Below are 24,650 nucleotides of genomic sequence, written 5' to 3' on the forward strand. Positions count from 1 at the left end.
GTTATTTAAGTAGAAATCGAATCGCGAGATTGTTTAAGAAAGAATAAATGGAATGACTGACATATTTATCCACTGGGATATAGAAAAGCATTTTCATGTCACTGTAAGAAGTTCACAATTCAAATATTAAAAAGATTGTAATGATTCCCCAAATACTTCTTATTAAATGCTATGATAAATTCAATAGAATATATAGATTTGAATTTTTTGAAATATGTTTTTCTTTCTTTTATTATTTATTTACAGGTGTCTCATCGATATTTTCTGGTTTTCTCTCAGGCCGTAATACCCTAAATGTCTTGGAATATTTCTTTAAAGTTATTTAATTTAAAAAAAAGATGGGAACAGCTTTATTTCTCTCTTATTTTTGTAAAAAACAAACTAACTTGAACCTATTTTTGAATTAATTACTGCATTTAACTAATGAGTATCAAGAAGATGCAGTCCATAAATAGCGATGTTTAAAAATTGATGTCTGTATAAATTAAACTTGTTAATTTTTTTCGGAATTTAACCATAATAATATAATTTCTTAATATTATATAATATAAATACATGATTGTGCTATTTTTCGTAAAAATACTGTTAATAATAAATTTCTTAACTGGCTGACTTCAGGCTACAATCTGAATTCTTTCTTGGCAATCGATAAAGTTTGTCGATTGAGTGGCAATAGTTTTCTCATTCCTGCGTGTACGGCAAAGAATCGCGGCGGGGTGAGCTCGTCTTTCTAAAATTTGAGAGAAAAAATGACGGGCTTTTCAGAAAAAGTAGGTTTATATTTTAATTGAAAGCATAAATTATGTTTCTTGTGTACTATTCTGTGTTTAAATTAATGTTATTAAGTATTTTTCATACATTTTTTAAAGTTGTAGTATATTGTGCACGTGGTGTTACTATTCGTGTTCCAATTAGTAGCATTCGCGCTTTACATATTTGTTTTCCCAGTTAAATAATTCTTTTAAATTGTTCTCTTAGTAATTTTATTCGATTACTTTTGTTAATTATGTTAAAGTAAATTCTTATTACTTTTCGCAAATACAGAAAAGTGACTACTGCTTATTAAGCCTAAATTCGAATTTCGCCATTTTTTGAAGTAAACTTCATTACATATTGAGTGAATAAGTGAAAATGTTTTCATTTTCAGTTAGTAGATTTGAACTTTGTTTCAATTTAGTTAACGTGCAGTATTGACTATTCAGTTATAATATTCGGATCTAATCTTAATGTTGAACTTGGCTCTATTTTATCGAAATGGAGGATTTAAATAATTTTGAAATTGAATAATTTAAATAATTTTGAATACAGAAAGTTCAATATAGAATCCAATAATATAAATGTGAAAGTTTGTAAATAAAGATTGATGATAGAATAATTTCAATAGTAATCGTAATTTATTGAATTTTGTATCTAGCCAATTATAATTGATGCCAGGGGACACCTCCTTGGTCGATTAGCAGCAATAACTGCAAAAACTTTGCTTAATGGTAAGTGTGCTATTAGTTTTATGCACTTTTATAAGAATGATATTCTGTTTTGTTAGGATTATCTAATATAAGTTCTTAGTTGCTTGAACAGTTTAATTTTTTCTTTAATATTGTTTTTGTGTCTTAGATTTACCTTTCATAAAAAGAAATTAATTTTTTGTAGTTTCTTAGCTCTTGTACAATGTTTAAAATGTAATTCCATTATCTGCAACATTTGTAAAAATTTGAAGTATTGCTTTAAATTACTTTACAGCAATGAAAATTTCCAGAATTAATAACTGTTACCATCGAAGATTAATGTTTTAAAATTTAGAGGTATAATATTGATTAGTTCCATTCTGCACTGTTTGACAGCTGTAAATTGTTTGCTAAATTTACTGTTTGTAAACTAGTGCTATATTAATGTACTGACGTACTGTAGCTGAATGCTTGTGCATAAGCTAAATTTTCAGGTACTACAATTAAAAAAAATTAAGGATTAAAATATAATGCTTTTAGGTACTTACAAAATATGTATACAAATTTTCTGTAATGTTAGCTGAATATGGATTTTGAAATTGTTGTTTAACCCTTTATCTACTGACGGTACTTATAAGTACCAATCACTTTAAAACTTTATAGCACAACAACCATTACTTATATTCTGATGGTATGTTTTAGAAACAATCTTTTAACTCTACTTTTTCATGATAGATGGTAGTAGTTTAGGCTGATAAATTTTGCGAGAAAGCTATTTTCGAACGGACATTTTGTTCTTTTGCTGCCATTTTGTATGGATTGTTGCTCTTATCTTTTCTGTGCCATAAATATATATCAAACCAAATTTAAGAGTTGTATTTTTTTTTATTCATTCTGTTTTATCTTAGAATATTATTTGCCCTATCATTACAAGATAACAGATTATGTAGCGGTCGAATTATTCGGTAGTACTTAAAAGTACCGCCAGTACACCTAGTGTTGGAGAAAAACTTGTTTTCATTTTGTCCATGTAATTATCTATAGTATTTCTGTTTGTTATAATGTAATTATGAAAGTTTGAAGTATGAATGTTTTAGTATTTTCAATTATAGATTTTTTAAAATTATTTATTTATTACTAACACTGTCAAGAGCATTTGAAAATGTTAGTATTGAATGTGAATTTTCTTTTGCATTCCGAATAAAAAAATAAACTAAATTTTACTTGCAAAGTCCAAAGGAGACTTAAAGATGGTACCAAAATTGATAAAACCGACATTTTACGTGCTGTTTATGATAGGGACAGGAAATCAAAAAAATGGTGACAGGCTTTTTTTTTCCCTTTTTTTTTTTTTTTTTTTTTTTGCTATGCTAGAAATGGCATATGTAAATTCATAGATTGCATATATGGAAGTGTGTTGTGAGTAAATGTCCCTCGAATATAAGCGCTGCATTACCAAAGGATTGCTATACTCTGTTTCACCCTAACTTGGCAGTATTGTAAAAGGTAGAAAATGTGACGCTCCGTGTTGGGAAAGAGTTCCCCATCAATTCCGACTTTAAAATAGTTAAAATGCGCAGAAATTTATCAAATAATATCATAAATTACAGAAATCCTTTTTTTATCAATATGTATTTAAAATTATTCTCAAGTTAGAAGTTCTTATATGTTAAGTATTTTGTAAATAAAGCGAACGAATAAAACTAAAAGATTGACATAATGAATTCCACTTTGGCTAGAACCGGTCTTCAAGGTCAAATATTTGGCGCACTTTTCTTTTACATCTCCGCCAAACATTCAGGTCTTGTAAAATATGATGATTTTACATTATTCTGTATTTGACGAAAAATCCATGCATATTTTCGTAGAAATGAAATCCCAACATTAGAGAAAGTTTTAAAAGATGTGAATGATTATACAGATATCTTTTCGAAAAACATTAGCCGAACTACGCTTTACCGAATATTGAAAGATTTAGGGTTTTCTTTTCAGAAACGATGAAACGAAATGAAATAACATTAATGATTTATTAAAATAATGTATTAATAATATTAAAAAAATAATGAAAATAAGGAAACAATTAATTCTCCGATAAAGTGATAATATAATAAAGTAAATAAATATTTACTATTTGGCGAAAAATTTGCGAGATAAAGTTTCGCCAGTGATTTGCATTTCTAGTAACTTTGTACTTTAAAGTAACCCAGTTCCCCTGATAACGACTGCGATTCGGCATCCCTAGAATATACACTACTGCCAAGTTAGGGTGAAACAGAGTATAATAGAATCAAAACCACAACCAAAACGAAAAGGGAGACCTAAATCTACTTGAGATGAACAAAGAGAAGAAAAGGAAATTTGTTTCTAATGGTGGTCGTTTAGAAAATAGATACAATTGGCCAACATTCGTGTCAAATCGAGGACGTTGTGAATTCTGTGCACACAAAAATATTCAATCAAAACCACACTCAAAATGCTCAACTTGTAATATATTTTTGTGTGTAAATGAAAACGAAAATTGTTTTTATAATTATCAACAAATGTGAATCTACCTTATTATCTACCTTTATTATGTATAAAATAAAATTATGCCAATTTGATAATTTCTTTGTTTTCATTAGAATTATCATCTGTAATTTTTTTTATTACGACGAAATTTATGCATAGTGCACTGATGGTACTTTTAAGTACCACTTTAATTAATTAGTTCTAACAAATTAAATTTTGCACTAGGGAGATTTTTTTGTATATTTTTTAATTATCAATATAGCAGCTAAATAAAAATATATTTATGAAGAAATTTTCCGTAGTTCATAATGCAGTAGATAAAGGGTTAATGTTTTATGTATCATTGGATATTACATTATCGAATTTGTTTGCAAGTTGATTGAAATTTTCATGTTACTTAAATTTGTTTTTACTAAATGCTTGAAAGGAGAAGAGCGGTCTTAATACTAATGCATGAAACCTAATTGCCTAAGATTATTTCATTTATTTCTTGGAAAGTGTGCTTAAAATTGTATTTTCTGATTACAGTGCATTATAATCTTAGTGCTACAGTGTTTTTATAATATCATACCTTAAGTTAAAATTTGCTGTAAATTTTATAAAGTATATTCAACTTTTAAAAATGGCAATATTAGTTAAGATAAGATTAGTCAAGATAAGAAAGGAATAAGTTGCTGTAATCTTATTTTGGCTTAAATAATGTATAGTGTGCTCCAACATATAAAGCAGTTTCTTAATTTTTCTTCACTAATTAAATTATGTTGATACTTTTTATGTCTTGAATATTTAACTTTTTAACTGACGTTTCTTTTATCTAATTGTACAATTTGTTAATTTTAGGACAAAAAGTAACAGTTGTAAGATGTGAAGGTATAAACATATCTGGAAGCTTTTTTAGGAGTAAATGTAAGTATATGCTTAACAAGATTTTGGGAAATAATTTAAAATAACTATTGTAAATTTTATTTTGATTTTGTCTGCATGTTTTTTGTAATGTATTAGTATGAAGAACTGCCAATATATTTTGCAGATATTTTTCTTGATATATCGATGTGTTTTAGAAATTTTTCAAAATATATTATCGGAAAAAAAAATGCATTGGGAACACATTTTCTTCTGAAATTGCATGTTACAATAAATATTCTTGAAAAAACATTTTACTTTTTAAATCATATTTACTTTTACAGTATATAAAGGTATATAGAAGACAATATAATGTAAAATTCAACAATTATATGAAAAATAGAAAAAAAATGATGGGTAAAATTTGCCCCTTTTATCGGCTTGTGTGACTTTCATTGCACGGTTTTCTAGGGTATTTTAAACATACAGGTTAAGAACTAGTATAAAAATCAACCTATAAATTCTGTATATATCTTTTGGTATATTAATTTTTCGAAATACATTTTCACTAGAAAAATTAATTATGTTTGAACATATGTATCGGAATCAATTGAATGCGAACCTTCATTGAAAAACTTTTCTGTACAATTATCCTTATCACTAAAATCACTTTCTGTTTCATTTAAAAGTGTCTGGAACACTGCTTCATTATTGGATCAGTAAATTGGATGATATTTTGTGGCCCAAGTTTTAGCTCCATCTGCTAAGCCTTGTTTATCATTGGGACACTAACAGGGAGGCGTGGTCTTAAGAGACCACGCTTAAAAAAATAATTGAATTATTTTTAAAAGCATCCACTGCAATCGATTGAAAAAGTGCACGTGTATTGAAGGTCAGAAAACAGGAATTTACAGGGTAAATTCATTCAATTGAGCTAAAAATAGAATATGGGTGACCAAAAATTCATCGCTAGCAGTCTCGCAGACCGCACACCCCAGTTAAAGGTTAAATAAATAGCTATTCAGAAATTAAAAAGAAATATCTCCAGGGGTGTTTGTGCTCCGGGGAAACCCCGGAATTCCGGGGATTTTGAATTTCGATACCCGGAAATTCCGGGGATCGTCGTTCAAAAGGAAGTAGGAATAATAATGAATTATTTATTTTGATCTGGGTAATTTTGTTTGCTTTGAAAGCAGAAAACGCAAGGTCAGTGTGTGTGGGGAAAACTTTTTCTTTCTTTCTCCAAAGGCAGTGATAATGCGTGAAAAGGGGGGAAAACTTCTTTTTTGTTCTTTACTTATTGCGAGTTATGACTCATTCCCCCGGTTCTCGGACATTCTCTTCTGGATTCTTTTCGGCAAGTAGGCGCGGCAGAAAAAAAAGGGAGAGACTTCGTTCGACCAGATGTGCGATCACGTGACTCTGGGTTCAAAGGTATTTAAAACCTTGAAAGAAATAAAAAAATTTTAAATAAAGTTTACTTAAAAAATAAAAATAGAACTTTTATCTATTTTTAATATAACATCAAAATATATTATTGCTTAAAAAATGTTTTTATACCATTTTAAAAGTTTGATGATTTGAATACCTCCCCCCCCCTTTTTTTTTAAGTTTTAAAGTTTGCTTTAAAAATGAGCAAATGTTTTTTAGAGTGATAAGAAAGTGTTAGAGAAGGTTGTCATGTTGAAGGCAACTTACTGCCATCAAAAAGTCGCGACTTGGTGCGAATAGCTGCCATGTAAAGTACAATCTTTTATTGTATTTTCTTGCTATAAAATTTTATAATGATGACAATAAATGCTGTAAATTACACTTATTTTATCTAGAAATGGTACGCTTATGTATGGAGTGTATGCTTGTACTAAGATTGCATTGTGACAGTGAGCTGATATGAATCTTGTAGAGTTATTTAATAATCACCCAATGGCACTGAATGATTATACTTGTTTTCTGTAGCACTGTTGAATTTTTAGTTTTATTTTGTATTATTCTCTTCCTGCTATCTAAACAATCAACAAACTTGAATGTTGGTCTCTATTTTATGCTATATTAACAAGAATGCAAATATGGAAATTATTTTTTGTTTGCCATGTTAATAGTAATACCACCCCCTAATTTTCTTTTTTGAAGGGAGGATTAAATATTTAACTCAACTTTTGAATCATTTATGATAATGTAAGAGATTACAGGTTCATTTGTGTGGCGAGTATGATTTACTTCATATTGTTTATAAGTTATGTTCCTACTTGCAGTCTAAGACCAAGTATACAAAAATAAGTTTAAGTGTATTTCATTTAATTGTTCTCATGTGTTACTAACATGAATTTATAATTATTGGGCTGTGATAAAATTAAACTGTTTATACTGATGGCATATATATATATATATATATATATATATTTGCCTAAAAGTTACATTAGTATCTATTATAAAGTAATTAGTATGATAATGCAAAAAATTGATTCTGAGTTATCCAAAGAGATTTTCTTTTGCAAGGGAAGAATGATGGACAAAATGTGTTTTTCTTTTCGCTGAAAATGTTTAAAATAATGTTTTTACTTAACATATAAACTGCTGTTATGCATTAAGATATCAAACCTATTCAGTATTATAGTAATTTAGCATATATATATGCCTGCTTTAATAATTACAGTATAGTTGTTTAAAACAAGTGATTAAATGTTTTAATTTTGATGTGACAGTGTTGCGGGCAGCAGATTAACATCTGTAGCCTGTTTCACTTGTGTTATTAGTTACTTGATGATATGTTATAGCATAGCCTATTCCACTGCATTGTAAAATAAATAAGTTTGCAGCTGTAATGTCTGTGAATAGAAGGCTGAGGCAGTGACTGGATAAAAAAAACTATGTAGAGTTCAACAAAACCTAAAATTTATTTTTATTTAAAATTTTTATATGTACAGGGTTTTTTATGCCTAATGAATTGTGTAAATTTATATTAGTTCTGAGTTTACTCATTGTATTTCTAAGCACTGGACTATGATAATTATTGATTGTACATATACCAGATATTTCTCATTGATTTTATTCAGAAGTGAGAAGTCAAGAAGTGATGCTTATACCGATAACAGATAGTTATAACAAAAATTGGCTTTGAATATATTTGCTTTTAAGCTAATGGATGATGGATATGATTTTAAGTAGTGCTTAAAAGATAGTAGTACTAATTTGCTATGTTTATTCTTGAAAAAGTGACTTAAAACTTAGTAATTGATGTAAATGAGTTGTGGGCAGCATTCTAATACCTGCTGTTAGCTTTACTTGTGGTGATTGAGCTACTTGATTTTGTGTGGCATAGTCCACTTCACTGCATCATAAAGCAAAGAAGTTTGGCTGCAATGGCTATGAACAAAATCTGTATATATTCCAACCCTACTTGTAGTTATTGAGACAGTGATTGTGTAGGAAGACCATATAAAGCATTATTTTTAATTGAATTTTTGTTACTAACTTTGCAGTGATGACAATAAATGCTGAAATTTACATCTTGTCAGAGCTAGAAATGGCTGAACCCACTGACATATGGGGTGTATGTTTGTGATTATAGTTGCCTTTTGGCTGTCTGAGCATAAAAAGAGCATGTGGGAAATTGAACGTGCTTATTTGCTTACCAGAAATGATTATGGATTGCGTCGTTTTTAAAATCAAGCTTTATTATTCCTGCCACATATTTTTTTTTTCTTAACAATTTAATTCTGTAGTAATTATAATTGAAGTATTTTTGTATAAATTTATATTATTTAATTAATCCATCCGTATTTTACTTTTTAGTGCTTATTTCTGGCATAATTTTAAAGTTCAGTTTTTGTTTTCATGGCTTTTTTATGTTTAGTTTTAGCACTAGTTGTCAATTTGATTTTTCCTTGTCTATTAACAAATATTGATGTTAGAGTGTTTCGGGCAGCGGATTGACATCTGTAGCCTGCTTCACTTGTGGTGATGGAGCTATTTGATCTTGTGTAGCATAATCCACTCCACTGCATCATAAAGCAAAGAAGTTTGTAGCTATAATGGCTATAAACGGAAGCCATATATATTCCATCCCTACTCGCAGTCTCTCTGGGACAGTGACTGGGTAGGAAGACCATATAGGGTACAATTTTACTAATATTTCAATTTTAATGCATAACAGCCTATGAAATTAATTTTTTAATAACTTATGTTTTGGGATTTTACTGATAATGGTTAATTTATTCTAGTGGCACCAGTGATGAAGTAATTTGCGTCTGATTGGCACTAAGCATGGGTAAATGCCTGCTACCCACTAATGCTGGTGTCAAATGTTGATAATCGATACTGAGGTGTCTGTTTTTATTTCTGTGTGTATGTAATAGCATTGATTTTTTTTTACTTCCCTTTCCTGTTTCAGTTACTGTTAACATTAATGTTTAGTGTTTCAAGGTTTACTGGCTGGAAGAAATGTCTTTTGTTTATATTTGTAACCTCTAACAATTATAAATTTGTAATTATAATGTTGAAATTTGTCAGCGCTGGAAGTTGCTGAACACATTGTCATATGGGTGTGTGTGTGTGTGTATGCTTATTATTAAGGTTGCCCTCAGCATAAAAGATATAAGAAGATTACACAATTTTAGCTTTGAAAATGTGACACATTTTCATAGATTGCATTGTTATTGGAATTGAATTTATGCTTGAACAATTTTTATTTAAGGAAAATTCTATGATAGTTATACAAAAATAATTTTATTTTTGGTTCAAAGCATTTCTCATGTTTGGCTTATAGAATAGTTATCAAACTGTAAAAACTTTTTTGCTACGTGAAAAAATATTGATGTTGGAGTGTTTTGGGCAGTGGATTGACATCTGCAGCCTACTTCACTTGTGGTAATGGAGCTACTTGAGCTTGTGTAGCACAATCCATTCCACTGCATCATAAAACAAAGAAGTTTGTGGCTTTAATGGCTATAAACGGAAGCTATATATATTCCATCCCTACTCACAGTCTCTCTGGGACAGTGACTGGGTAGGAAGACCATATAATGCACATTTCTCTATTAATCATGTCTGAAAAAATGATTTTATAATATGTATTCATAAAGTGTTAATTTTTGAAATATTAAACTTTTCATGATTTACTTGTTATTAAATGCACATACTTTAGTAAATTTTTTAAAAAATCATAATTTCTCTTGCTTATGTTGATTGCAAGTTTTTTTTATCTTAAAAGAAATTTTATTTGATACCTATGATGTAACAATTTGCGTCTGAATAACACTAAGCATAGATAAATGCCTGCTATCTATTAATGCTGGTGTTAAATGTTAAACAATTATTCTGAGGTATAAAAGATTTCTTATGTTAAGTGACTTTTATTTTTTTTTGTTAAAAAAATGTTTTTTGCTGTATTTTAACAAGGAACATTTATTTTAGTGAAGTATCTGTCTTTCTTACGCAAACGATGCAACATCAACCCATCCCGTGGTCCCTTCCACTTCAGGGCCCCCAGCAAGATTTTCTGGAGAACTGTGCGAGGCATGCTCCCTCACAAGACAAAACGTGGGGATGCTGCTCTGGAACGTCTGAAGGTCTTTGAGGGAATCCCACCTCCATATGATAAGAAGAAGAGGATGGTTGTGCCTGCTGCTCTCAGAGTTTTAAAGTTGCACCCGAGGCGTAAAGTAAGTTTTATTCATAGAGTAAGACTGCCTGTTGCAATGGTTCTCATGACAAGACCTTGGAACATTTTCTGCAGTTTATATATAATGTTGGAAACAAGATAACTAGAGCAATTTTGTTTGGATTCTGACCGGCGTAGACTATGTTGTAGGAAATTTAAAAATCTTGGATGAATCCATAGATGAGCCATCAAGTTTAAAGGGCTTTTAAGTTTTCATTTTATTTTAACTTCCTTAATAATGAAAATAGAAAAGCAAATCAGAGAAATTAGCACCTCGTTAAAATGGATAGCTAAATGTTTTTGGTGACTGGTTGCTTTGAAGTTGGGTATTGAACAATGATTTTCAAGTCTTGATTTTGTCTTTTTTTTAACATCAACAATTTATATTGTTAGTTTTAAAAATAAATAAAACTTCAATGTCCCCCTTATTTCCATTATTTGAAATGGTTTAAATGCATCTAAAGTAAAAGGTTAAAATTTTGGAATAGAATTAAATAAGATTTAATTGCAAAATTATGTAAAAATGATCAATTTAAAAAGTTTTTGGAACTGCATATTTTTTTATTGATAATATATATCTATACTTACAATAAAGCTCAATGTGTGTACATGGATAAAAAGTATTTTATTAACGATTTATATATATATACTAGCCGCCTTTGTATTTAAAATGCTTCTAAAACTTTTCAGTTTAGAAGATTTTCGTTGATTTTTCTTTATTTTTACTCTAAATTAAACCATTTGTTATGTGTAAAAATAAACATGCTTGCACTTCTTGGTAATGTATTTATATTGAAAGTCGGATTTATCAAGTAAAAATATGGTGTACTCTCAATTTTTTGAGCCACTGTATATATATAATATGGAGAATGTGAAATAATAGTAAGAATTGAAAAAAAATGCTTTGTTTTAGTAACAAATATTATTATATTTGCAGATTAATCATTTCCACTTTAATTTAAAGCATGAATTCTATGGGTGCTAACAGAAAATTAGAAATAATATTGCGTAGTGGCTGAATGCCTTTATGATATTATGAGCGAATTATATGACTACCAAAATTTGAAGTTTTAAAATATTTTGATGGAGAAGCTATGTAGAAATTACATAAAATATGTAACTATTAGAAATTTAACAAGCATTAAGATTGCGAACCGGCTGGTCGCCAAAGGCAGCTAATATATTAATAAAGCTCAATATTTTGGAGCTTTTGTTAATTTGGTTCTTTAGTTTGATATCTGCTGCATTGCTGAGATTATAATATATTAATAAATATTGTAATGATAAAAGACAATCAGTAGGGCTTTAACTCAGTTGGATCTTAAATTAATATTATATCTTTGAACTTTTACACTGATTTAAATTTGTGTTTCAGAAGGATAACAAGCAGGCAATACTTTCATAACTTTTTTATTGTAACTAACCTATATAATATTATAATTATATAACTAACCTATTTAATATTATTCAGTGTTATTACCCGTGTATGCCTCCCCACAACTTTGATGTTCAGTGTTTTGAAATTCTATTTGTTTACTAAATGTTATAATTACATAATGGAAAAATCTGAATTTTTGAGTACAGATGTATGGGGTTCTTTCTTAAATTGACTTTATTAGAGCAAGTATTAGCATGGAGGATTTAATAAAGGATGATTAGTCATTTATGAGATTCTCCTTGTGATGATTTTATTAATAATGCGCTTCTAATTTTTTCCCTTGAAATCTGACTGATCCTTTCACTTGTTGCAATATCTAAAGTATTATGGCCGCCAATGATTTAATATTCATTAACTTATCCCAATAGAGGTTAATTTTTATTAAATAAAATGTTTTGGAAATTATTTTTTTTAAAAAATTGATATACCTTGCTAATTTATAAATTTCATAGTAATTAACAATAAATTAAAGAATAGAAGGAGATGGTGTAATTTTGTAAAATTTATGATTTCATGCATTTTTTTTTTTTGCTTGGGTATTTTCGTTTTCGTATAAGAATCTTTCAATTATTCCGTTGCATATTGCATTTATCTGAAGTAGATAAAAAGATTAAATACAATGCATAAATAAAATGCATGGTGTTATTAGATATGCAAGAACTTGCACACACAGTATAAATTTAAAACTAGACTTATTAAAGGAATATTGCTTTTTTCTTGCATTTTTAGTTACTTGTAAGATGTTATATAATATTTTGTTTTCTTTTAGTATTGTTCTTTGAGTCGTCTATCTCATGAAGTGGGCTGGAAATACCAGGAAGTGATTAACACCTTGGAAGTAAAAAGGAAAGCTAAGGCTGCTGCATATTATGGAAAGAAGAAGCGTGATGAGGTAGGGGTGAAGAGTTTCATTCTTTTTTGTGACTGCATATATACTGTATTTTAAGTTGTTAACTTGTAATTTAAGTTATTAAACTAATAAAATTAAATTTATTAAAATCCTTCTCCCCACTTCTTAATGCATATTAGATTAGACTTTAATACATTTTTATATGTTGAGGGTTTAATATAGTAACCACTTAAAAGTGCAAGTCTGAAATAAAAGAATTGTATTAATTTTTTTTTCAACTAAGCAACATTTTCTTAATAGTTGCTCATAAAAGAACAATTATTTCTCTATATTTTTTGAAAAATTTAAAATATTACCAATTATATAATCTTTATTGAGATATTTAATACATATAATAGTATTACTGGTATGGTTATATATATCACAATGAATTTAATATATACTTTGAGATAAAACATGAATTTTTATTTTTTCAGTGCAATTTATCTTTACAAGTATTTTTTCTGCTTTTGATATGTATATAGAAGTTGATTTTTAACTTAACATTTAAATTTCTCATAATGAGAATTTTTATCTATCTTTGTATTGATGCTTCTTGAGTTGAGTAGTACCAGTGATGATAAAATAATTTGTCATAATTGTCATGATGAATTTTAACATGCACTACCAGCTGAGGTACTAAATTTTAACATTTAAAATGTATAAAAACCTACTTTTCTATTCGGAATATCTCTACCGACATTTTAGTTTTTCTAGGACTTTATATATTGTATTAATGTTTTTCATTGAAACCATTTGTGCTTATGATGATAAATCATTTACATAATTGTCATGATGAATCCTAACATGCACTACCAACTGAAGCACTTAAAATGTTGGAATATTGGGAGACATATACAATAGTAGTATAAGTAATTAGTAGTTACTTATATTTAGCCTTACTTGTGCCATATTTGATATACATAACAATTCTTTGGAAATTGTGATAACTTGATGGGCATATTATTTGGCTTTTTATTTTCAAGTGAATTTAATATTTGTACCAGTGATGATAATATTATGTCATAAATATTTTGATGAATTTTAACATGCACTACCAGCTGAGGTACTCTCATCATTAGAAAAAAATCATTCAAGGGCACTATTTTTTTTTTTTTGCCAAGAGTTAATATTATAATATTCTTTAATATTGTTTTAGTTTGTTGGGTGAAAAAATGATTCATCATAGATATTTTAAAAATTTTCTGTGAACACCAACTAATGCACTAATTTATATGTATATTAAACAAATTTCATGGACTGATTTATTTAGCATATATATATACTAAATTTTAAAAAAAATGCCAATTTTAGAAGATTAATGCTCTGTTGATAAATGAATTCCTGTGATTACCGTAACATTCACTATCAGTTGATGTATTTTTAAAAAAATAAGGTGTTACATGGCTCCTTACATATAATGTATCCTTGATTATCTTATTTAAATTTGTAGAAAATTAAGAGCTTACCTATGATGATAATTATTTTCTGAAACATTATTGATGAATTTAACATGCACTACCAACTGAGGTTTTAAGCTCGTAACAACTAGCACATCATATTTTTATATTAAATGCAAAAAATTTTTGCAAGAATGCCAAATGATTAGTGAAAGTATGAATACTGTCTTGAAGAAAGATAATCTCAGTTGTAAATACAGGAAATTTTTTGTAAAACTGCCTTTTTAATGAACATCTTGTGCCTGTGTTGGAAAATTACTTTCATATTCCTTGTTAATTAACTTGCACTAACCATTAGAAGGACAGCATGTTAATTTTATGTAAAATATTTTATATCTATTGTATTTTGTTTTTTAATTTATTGATGGTTTATTTATTTTTAATTTCAATTATTTCTCCACATTTAGAAACTGAAGCAGTTAGCCATCCAAAAGGTAGCAAAACATATTGAACCACAAAGAAAAATTCTGCAATCTTATGGGTATGATGTGTAGTTGAAATTGCATTAAAATGTTTTTGGATTAACTGTCTTTGAATTCTCTTCTTTTAATATAATGTTTCCTAATGGTAGCTTTTTGTTCTTTGAAAGTCCATTGAAAAATGTTTGAGGCTTTAAAAGAGATATACTGCTATTTTTTTTTTTTTTTTTTTTTTTTTTTTTTTTCCCTCTCCCTTGGAAGGTAAATTTTTTAACATTTATTTTTAAATTCTTGAAAGAGTCATTCCAAATATAATCAACACACTGTAAATCTCATCTCGGATTTTCATTAAATTTAAACTGGTATACTATTTATATATACTTGAAAATATATCAAATTTCATTGAAGACAGCCTTGTTAAGTTTTCAAAAACTTGGAACAAAATTTTTGAATTATTGATTCTCTTCTAATCATGTTTGAAAGTGTCATTCTACAGCATTGTTTTATTTTTCTTCTGGGGCTATGTTCCATTGGTTTATTAATTTTATCAAAATAAATTTATTTAAAAAATACATATTCAGTCAAATTCAAATATATATATATATATATATATATAGTCACCTGGCAAAATATTATTTTGGATGCTAATGAGTTAATTTTTGAAAGCTTTTATGTTCCTTGTATCCATTTAAATAATACAAAATACAGTATCTAAAGTAAACTTTTAACTAGGTATATTTATCATTTTAAGTTTGAAAAAGTCACATTGGTTTGGCATACCTCATTTTCAAGTGGAACATCACTTTAATTGGAGTCTCTAGATTTGACTATTGGAGCACTCATTACTAATACTCGGAACATCAGCATTTTTTGGATGTGAGAATGATGGTGGTACGGCTGAATGCTGAAACAGACTAGTTCATCAAATTCTTTTAACTTTTTTCATCCACTTGTTTCCTTTGAAAATTGCTGTGTAATATACAGATATAGATATACTTTCCAATTGCTATGGAATCTCCATAATTGTGATAATAATTGGGTGGAAACTACTGAATTGCGGATTAACTGAAAACTAAAAAGCTGTATATGCAGGAAGACTACAAAATATGTTGACCTTTTCCTGAATCTACTCGTAGCAATATGGATAGTGAAAGTACTTTTAACATGGTTAAAAAAAAAATTGGAATTGTTTTAGCATGAATACCAAATATTGGATTTGCTACTCTTAACATAAATGAATATGGGAGAATTTTATAATTTAAACTGAGCAAGGATGACTATATAAAAGTGCTTGTTACTTAATGAAACTAAATTATAAATGCCTTAACAAATAGTTTTAATTTTTTAATCAACAAATATGTGATTTTTTTTAAAAAAAATTCATTTAAAATATTTAGTTTAATAATGTTTTAAATAATTTTGAGTAAAGTTTTTAAATAATTTTAAATTCTTTGGAAATATCTGACCTTTAATAATCTGTTGGTATTATGTAATATATGTATTGGTAAGAAGTGTTGCTGGTAATTGGGTTAGTTATGTTGGAGGATATGCCTTCTAATTTAAATTTATTAGATTTTGATATTCCTTTTCCCAAGTCTATAAACTGTCTGAAAAATATTTCACTAATATTCAATTTTTGGATTGAATGCATGTTATTTTGGATAATCAGTATTTCATGAAAATGATTTTTCAATAATTCTGATTCAGCATATTCCTTTTAAACTGATGCTAAGTCTATTTTAGTAATACTTTTTGATTATGCCTTCAAAATGCTATTGTGATTTTGAATTTTTATGTTCATATGATCTTTATATACCTCCTCCAACTACTAGGGAATTTCCATAGTTACTACGGAAATTGGGTGAAAACTACAAGAAATGCCGGAAATACCCTTTTCCCCAAATCCTCATTCACAGCAAGGCTGGTGGTTATTGAAATTATTTTTAGCATAATAAAAAGAATCTTGCATGAATGGGAAAAACATTGGAGTTGTTCCTCGTTAACAAAATGTATTTGGATTAAATGCATGATGTTAAACTGAGCAGTGATGACAAAAAAAAAAAAAAAAAAAAAAAAAAAGTATAATGCTTGCTATGTAATCAAGGGGGGGGGGGGGGAATGTAAATGTCTAGAAAACAGTGTTAATTTGTGTGATCAACAAAATCGTATTGGTTTTTTTAAGTAAAGTTATTTCACTTATATATTTAGTCAATAAATAAATGTCTCTTAAATAATTTGTGGATATCATTATGTAATATCTGCAAGAAGTGCTGCGGATGATTGGGTAACCTGTGTTGGAGGGTATGTCTTTGTGAACAAGAAGAAGTCGTCTTTTCATTGAACCCCCTATTCTCTCTCAAAGCCCTTTACTTTTTGCTATGAAAGAAAAGTGCCTTTTTCCTTTTTAAATTTTTTCCCCACAAAAGCAAAAATATGGAAAAGGGATTACTTGTATATGTTTCATCTTTTTTATTTCAGAAGTTCATTTATTGACTGACAAAAAATTTTTTATTTGTTTAAATCATTTAAATCCTTTTAAAAGTAAAACTCAAAAATAAATTTTATGATAAAATTGAATTTTTTTTAGTGCATATAAGAATTCAGTGCTGAATTCTTTTTTCTTTACTAATTTAAAAAAAAAAAATGTTTGGTATCGGGAAATAAAGTTTTTGTATCAATTGAAGTTTAAGCCACATCCTTTTTAATTTAAAGTTCAAATTTTACGGGAACCGATTGATTACACGAGTGATACTTATGATTATGTATAGAGCTATGGGCTTTTATAACAGTATGAGTTATATGATTATCAAAATTTGAAGCTTAAAAATGTTTTTCAGAATAAGTTATTAACAGACTGCTACATAAAATATTTGAGAAATTTATTGAGCATTAATTTCGGCAAACCAGCATGTTGCTACAGACGACTAGTAGGTTATAAAATGGGCAGAATATTATATTCTAGACTTAACCTTTGTTCTTGCAAGGAACTGATATGTTAATGAAGGAATGTTACGTTTCTTCTTTATACAGTAAACTGTAATGTTATAAAGTACCTTAGATATGCAATGAAAGTGCTTTGGTAAGACTTCATAAGAAACTGGAGTGAAAAAATAAAAGTTCCTTAAAAAAATATCTTCAGTGTTTGTGAAAAGTATTCAGCCATTCCTTGTATTATTCTATTTTTATGTTTGTATAAAACAGGAGTTCTCTTATATAAAGATAAGTTGATTTAAAATGCTTAATATCGTCAATATAAATTAGAAAATTAAAAACAAAATTATTTTGCTTTACATGCAAACTATTTTTAATCAAATAAAAATTAACTGCTTAATGAATTGTTATGTTTTTTTTTTTTTTATTTCTTTGCTTCATACACTTGAAGGAATTTTATTTAGGAACTTGGGTTTCTGTGTATGGTTTATGAATTATATTTTTATGTGCATTGTACTTCTGGAAAGGAAATTTCAGTTTCGAATACTTGCATGAAAATATCTTAAACGAGTGTTATGTACCAATTAGAAAAGTTTTTTTCAGATTTATGGGCATTTAATTTAGAAATATTTAATCAGGCTTATGATTTTAGAAAGATCTTTTATTATTATAGTGAAATGGTGCATAATTATAGAAGGAACATTATTGAAATATAAATTTCTTCTTTATTTTCTTCTGCCATGGCTCCTCCTCTTCTAAATGATCAGGTAGCCTAAAAAAATGCAAAATTATTACAAAGTGTTAAATTCCTCTATCTGAAATATTAAACTAGAACATATATTGTTTTTGATCAAAATGAATAATCACAAGATTAAAGTCAATTACTGATTTATTAGTATGTACAAACTTGAAAGCTATGATTTCTTATCTTTTAAAACAGGATCACCAACAGCATTTATAAGAAATGCTTTGTGTTAATTGGTGGTTTTTTGGGGGAAAAAACTGAAATGGTCCAAAGCAAATATCTAAATCAATGATATTCCAAGCTTTGTAACTTGTTCAATTTTAATTGTAGAAGAGTGGTACTTCTTTTTTTGTTTCTTTCTTTTTTTTCTTAATTTAAAATATTAGTGTGCAAGAATATTTTATTGAATATGGCTAATGAAACTGAAAATTGTATAAAAAATATTTCTTTTTTAGCAGTATATTTTCTACACAACATACAAATAATGGGGGGGGGGGGGGGCATTTTTCCTACTAAAAGAATACTCTTTTCTCGGAACAGGTTAGAAAATAGTTATAGAGTCAGAATTTCTGTGAGCTATAGCATGATCGGAAGATGTAAAGAAAAAAGTTTTTTCTTGAATTTTAGATGGGAATTGCTTGAAGTGTCTAGTATGCAGGTATATAATAACACTGCTTTCTCTCTAGTAAAATTATATATATAATATTTTATTTACAACAAATCCCTCCCTCCCCCCTTTAATAAAAAAATCATTTTTTTTTTCTTAAATGTTGCTACACATTATTACCTTAATCAGAAGCTTGGGAGACGATGCAATAAATCACTGACTTAGATAACACTATACTGCTAAAAAGTTGCCAATTTGTGTGAAAATGAGATCATAGTGTAAAGAACTGCTGCCGAAGTACAGCAAAACATAAATTTTTTATTGAAAGAAATCAAGTTAATTAGGAAAGTTATTTTAGGAATTTATTTTTTTAGTTTAATTTTCTATTGTTTATTCCAATCATCAATTTTCAGTCTTACAATGCATTTGACAAACATATAGAATGGAAGATACATGGGTTTTTATGTGCCGAATTTCTAAAATTGACTTTTTTTATAAACTGCTGAAATTGGAAACTAACCTGATAAAATAAGTAGTTTTTTTTTCTCATACTTTTATTAGTTGTCGAAACAATGTTTCAGAGTGAAACTTTATAAATATATTTGTAAATGTTCTTGGTTTCCAGGGCTATAAATAAGATGCAATCTCACTGAACGAACAAAACAAAATGCAAGAAAGTGACTCGCTAAATAAGCGACGTTTCGCATAACGGGTGGGTGGGGACACCGTGATTTCACAGTCTGGATTAGCCCATACCAGGCTGTGATGAACACTTGTTTGAAAAGAAACCTTACATTTGCACGAAAAAAGTTTTTGCCGGATAACATTGTCGAATGCGGCTCGAAGAATTTATGCAAATGCCTTTGAAGTCTTTATCGACTAGTTAGTTTTCTTGCCAAGATTATGGGACTAGAGGTAGATATCGATGATCTGGAAGAAGAAACTAACAAGAACTACCGATGAATTTACGGAGCATCATTCTGTGTCACAGCAAAAAACTACGGGGGAGATTTGGTCAGAAGAGGAGGAAATAAAATACATTCAACGGAGCGACAACCATCCAGTGAAATATGAGAAATTGTTGCATCGTACGGTGAGAAGCATCACCCCGTTAAGGTAGTGGAAATGATTTGAATAAGGATGAAAATGATCTGAATTTTATTGCAATAATAAAAAATATAAAACGGCTTCGAAATTATATATTTTTGAAGTGTAAATTTATTTTTTATTTTGGATTAAGAATTATATTACGGAAGATGGTTCCCTTATTAAATAGAATATTCAGATTTCGGTAGCGAATGAATGGTTAAAATATGTTGGATCGGTCATTGTATAGTAAATTTTGAGGAATTTTAAATAATTCTTCAGTTAATAAGTTAAGTTCAAAAATTGAATTCTTCAGAAAATGCTTTTAAAGTTTATATTTTTTAAAAAAGCAAAATTATTATTTTTAAATATGTCTAAAACTCTCTTGGTTTATAAGCTGGACCTTCCTTTATATCAAACTTTACAGATTTACTCTTTCTAGCTGCTCTTATTTTTTTTTCGGGACAGTTTTACTGACGCTGAAGCATGTCGTATCGAATCGGCTACTCTGTTATCAATATTGATGAAGCCTTTCACTTGTTCTGGTTCAATAGGTGCACATAATTTTTCAAAAACTGGTAATTGGTCCAGAATTGTAAATTAAAACAGCAATATAAGCCTAAACGAAAAGTTTGCAATTCAAAAAACTGTTTCTTATGCACAATACACTGTTAAAACTATCATTACAGTTCTGTGTTTTTCCATGCAGGCATTTCTGCAATAATTTTTGGTCACACAGTTCCAGATGTGCTACCGTAACTTTATTTCTAAAGAAGGTAGAATAAAAAATGACAGATTTGGAAAGATAAAAGAACAGATTTAAATATTACGCATTAAAAATTTTTTCATTATTTTTGTCAAATTTGACGATTTTTACCCAGTCGGATACCTTAAATAGGTTATATGGCAAAACAAATAAAAAGGTTGTAAAGTGAATCGAAATGAAAAGGCAGATGCATTTTTCACACATTGAAGAGTAAGTCGGATTGTACTTCTTTACATTATCGAACAGCCGAACATTTTTTTTGTCATCATCTAAGCATCTTCATTCAAACCCTCAAGTATTTTGATATCCATTCACTGTAACTTTTTCACTCCTTTGAGATAACAGCCGTTTCACTATATCCCACACTGTTTATATTCAAGTATATATTTGGTTATAAGTTTTTCAGCTTCGCAAAAAGAGATTGTTTGTTACATTTTGCAGATTATAAGATGTGTCATGCAACTCTTTACGTTATTTGAATAAACGAGTTTGGTTAGCGTGAAACTGAATGCAAAACTTTTACATTTATTAGTTTAATGAAGTATTCCACCATTCGCAACATTGCCGTGAAAAATGTGGGGAGTTTTCCGCTATCTCATGCAATTGTATAAAAAAAATGGGTTTTTTAAACACCCTCGAAAAAGAAATATACTTAATTTGAATCGCATCGGAATTTTCTTTGGAAAGGACATGCCATTGCCTTGGAAGTGGTAGTGGCGCGAAGATTTACGCAAACACAACGAAATATAATTTGCCTTGCTATGTGAATGTAAGACTGGGATTATCTCGGCTGTCTCAAATTTCTGATAGCGACGAAGAAACGTTTTTAACCTAATAGTTTTTCTTTTGAATGTTTCTGGCGAAATGTTGTGGTTTGGCAAGGGTAAGTACCTTTCTAGGTTCAATGTTACCCCATTCCGTCCAAAATGGTCCTTAGTAGTTTAATAAATACAAATGGTTACTTAGACAGGAGATTCACATTTGCATTAAAAATGATGTGAGTTACTATTTGGTTTCTTTAATTTCCATGAGACTGAAGTTCGAGATATGCATATACCTCTTGGCATTCCAGATTTACTCCATTGCTAAAGAATGATCAGCCTCTTCTCTCCTATATATGTATTTTTTTTTCATAGTTAATCTGTGGGATCTTGAATAAACTTGCGGATAATTTATTCCCTGTTAGTTGGTTACATTTATTTTTAATAAAAGCAGCAAAAAAAAAAAAAAAAACGAAAGTGCGAGGGAAAGTGTATGTAATATCCACCTTTTAAGAAGATATTTGAGATCAAATGGAGGAAATGATCTAAAATTTAAAAGAAGTACTTACCACAATTCCACAGTTCACATGTTCATGATGTTGGCAGCGGCAGCTGCAGCTACAGCTGAGAAATAAAACATATGTGTAGGTATGTATGTGTGATCTGTACATACTTTTTCAGTCATTTATATTTATGGGGGGGGACTTTTAAAGGAATGCGTATTCCACACCTTATCATTGTAAAAACATAATTAATTTGTCTTTTGTATTTAATTATATTCATTATAATGAATAAGTAATCAGCTAGACATTAAATGCCATTTGTTTACTGATTTAATGTAGGACAAAAGATATTTATTTTGAAATTTACATAATTGGAAATGCGTTTGAGAGATGAGAAGTAAAGTTTCTTTCTTAATGAATGTCATCTATTACTTAAGAAATAACTACATGCTAAATTTAGAAATCTAGATCAAATAATCTACTCTATAAAGTGTTTTAAATGATTTAATTTTGCATCTGACATGTCGTATCCGTAATTTACAGACAGTATGTCGGCCTAAATGAAGTTTTGTGGTAAAGCTGAACGCATCTTATCAAAATCGTTTTTTAATAAAGAATTCGCTATAAAAAAAAGGCGCCTTACTGCAAAACTTAAGAATATGATTATCAGTGAGGATCATTCATTTCGTTTTACACGAGTCTCTATTATATTCAACGAGATCGCATTTGGCTTTTCAGCGAAAGGTTAATGCCTAACTTTCTGTCGTGTAGAGTGTTTGTAAACGACTTTTACATTAAGCATATCGCATGAGGCACCACTCAATTTATAGGCAACATGTCAGGCTACAAATATAATCGTGCTAAAATCTGATCAGACAATTTCCAAGTTTGCTGCAGTATGCATAATAACCATTGCTGCCCGACAAATGAAATTGTTATGCAGTAAGGGCGAAATCCATTGCAGCATTTTGATATCCACAAAGAAATTTAGAAAAAATATTCTAATACTGTATTTTCCAAAATTAATTTTAACCTTATTTTTCTCTAGTACAACGAATTGAAATTTGTTCGATAGGGATGACAAGCTAAAACCTAAATCCATGAAATGGTAGCTTGTTCCTAATCGCATAACATTCCTCAAATTTGATTCATTTTCTTATGTAAATAAATTGCAGGCGCAGTGAACGTCTCAGCTCAATTTCTTTAGAATGTAATCATAAGAAGGAAGAAAGAGTCATTAAATAATTTGAGAATAGGTTTTAAGGCAAACACACGAGAAAAGTTTTCACTTACAGGTTCCCATGAGAAAAGTCGCCATTTGCGATTTCATGGCATCTGGAAAGAAAAAAAAGGTGACGCTAATTGTAATCTTAAATTAATAATTGAAAGCATGGCCTATTTCTTCCGTATTTAGCCATTTTTTGTAGCCGGACCGATGCGCGATTTAAGAAATTTTTTCGTTAATAGACTTCTCAGATGAAGAGGATCTTTACGTTACCTTAATATTTAAATACTTATATATTCAATGACGCCTTTTCCCTCTGAAATTTTAAAGATTTATTTTTAATTATTGTTTCAGTAACTTGTATACAAATGAATGCCTTGATATTTTTACAGAGGTAACGTGTATATATTAAAAAAGCGCTAACTAACACTCTAAAGTATAACTATTTAAGTCATATGGGTCACCAAAAGTAAGTTGTTTAGCTACTGGATTTGAATGCTTCTACTGCAGTTAATAGATTCCACTTTCATTAAACAAATGGGACTTAAAAATACTATTTGATGTAGGCTCATTTTCACGATGAGTTGCAATATTCGATCATAAAAGGGTCTCTATCCTATTTAACGAATCTTTAGTTTTTTTTTTTTTTTTTTTATTATTGCTATATGAAGGGATAAAAGAACAATGCATTTGTTTTTATCGCTAGAAAGCGAACGAGGAAAGAAATCACAATGCTCTCTTGCTTTCTCTTATACAAAATATGCGGAGAGAAGGTATTGTAAATGCCGAGAGATTCGAATTCGGGATTTAGATGAATCCTCGTTTCATATCTCCCCGAGTCCGGAAAACAAATTTTTAGAATTCTGTCTCTGTGAATACGACAGCTCAAAAATGCTTTGAGATAAACAAATGGAATTTCTGTTAAATGGGAGCGAAATCCTTTCAATGAAGTCTATCCAAATGCAAGCAAACTAGACAACTACAAAATGTAGAGAGCTTGATAAATGAAATTTGTTATGCATCTAAAATGCGGACTGATATGTAGATGCAAATTTAGTAAACAATTTTTGCCTTTAAAGTATAATTGTATAAAGTAACAATCAATTTTGAACCAAATCTGTCAAAGCGTTGACCTTCTGCAGTTATACGTGAGTGTAAATGAAATAACTCAAAAATGCATTGATTTAAAAAAAAAAGAAAAATGAAATTTGATATTAGATCTTGTTATTACAATTGAAGTTCAATATGAAATTTTAAAATCGATCGTTTAAAAGGGTGGTCAAAAAACGAAATAAATTTTTCCATCAAGTTCTTTAAATGAACAAAAACAGTAAATTTAAAGATTTTATGAAATAAATAGATTGT

General features: G+C 28.8%; 2 protein-coding genes and 2 non-coding genes across 4 annotated transcripts in view; 3 read left to right on the top strand and 1 right to left on the bottom strand.

Moving 5' to 3' along the window:
* The first annotated feature begins 637 nt into the window (after positions 1-637).
* On the top strand, positions 638-14,767 carry LOC129971646 (60S ribosomal protein L13a-like). Its single transcript, XM_056085597.1, has 6 exons — positions 638-770; positions 1,415-1,487; positions 4,794-4,859; positions 10,209-10,456; positions 12,663-12,785; positions 14,650-14,767. The coding sequence occupies exons 1-6, from the start codon at positions 750-752 to the stop codon at positions 14,734-14,736; spliced, it is 618 nt and encodes a 205-aa protein (XP_055941572.1). The 5' UTR covers positions 638-749; the 3' UTR covers positions 14,737-14,767.
* LOC129973126 (small nucleolar RNA Z195/SNORD33/SNORD32 family) lies at positions 13,350-13,423 on the top strand. The gene has a single exon (XR_008784957.1). It is a non-coding gene; the product is annotated as a small nucleolar RNA Z195/SNORD33/SNORD32 family (small nucleolar RNA).
* On the top strand, positions 13,782-13,853 carry LOC129973127 (small nucleolar RNA Z195/SNORD33/SNORD32 family). Its single transcript, XR_008784958.1, has one exon. It is a non-coding gene; the product is annotated as a small nucleolar RNA Z195/SNORD33/SNORD32 family (small nucleolar RNA).
* A 3,450-nt stretch (positions 14,768-18,217) lies between the features above and the next one.
* Positions 18,218-24,650, bottom strand: part of LOC129971076 (uncharacterized) — a 40,284-nt gene continuing 33,851 nt past the window's right edge. The window contains exons 8-10 of the mRNA XM_056084547.1: positions 23,354-23,395; positions 22,127-22,181; positions 18,218-18,364 (exon numbers count right to left, since the gene is read on the bottom strand). Coding sequence (XP_055940522.1) covers positions 22,141-22,181; positions 23,354-23,395 — 83 coding nt within the window. The 3' untranslated portion in view covers positions 18,218-18,364; positions 22,127-22,140. The remainder of the gene's footprint in view (positions 18,365-22,126; positions 22,182-23,353; positions 23,396-24,650) is intronic.

Source organism: Argiope bruennichi, chromosome 6 (genome assembly GCF_947563725.1).
Source record: "Argiope bruennichi chromosome 6, qqArgBrue1.1, whole genome shotgun sequence".
Classification (NCBI taxonomy): domain Eukaryota; kingdom Metazoa; phylum Arthropoda; class Arachnida; order Araneae; family Araneidae; genus Argiope; species Argiope bruennichi.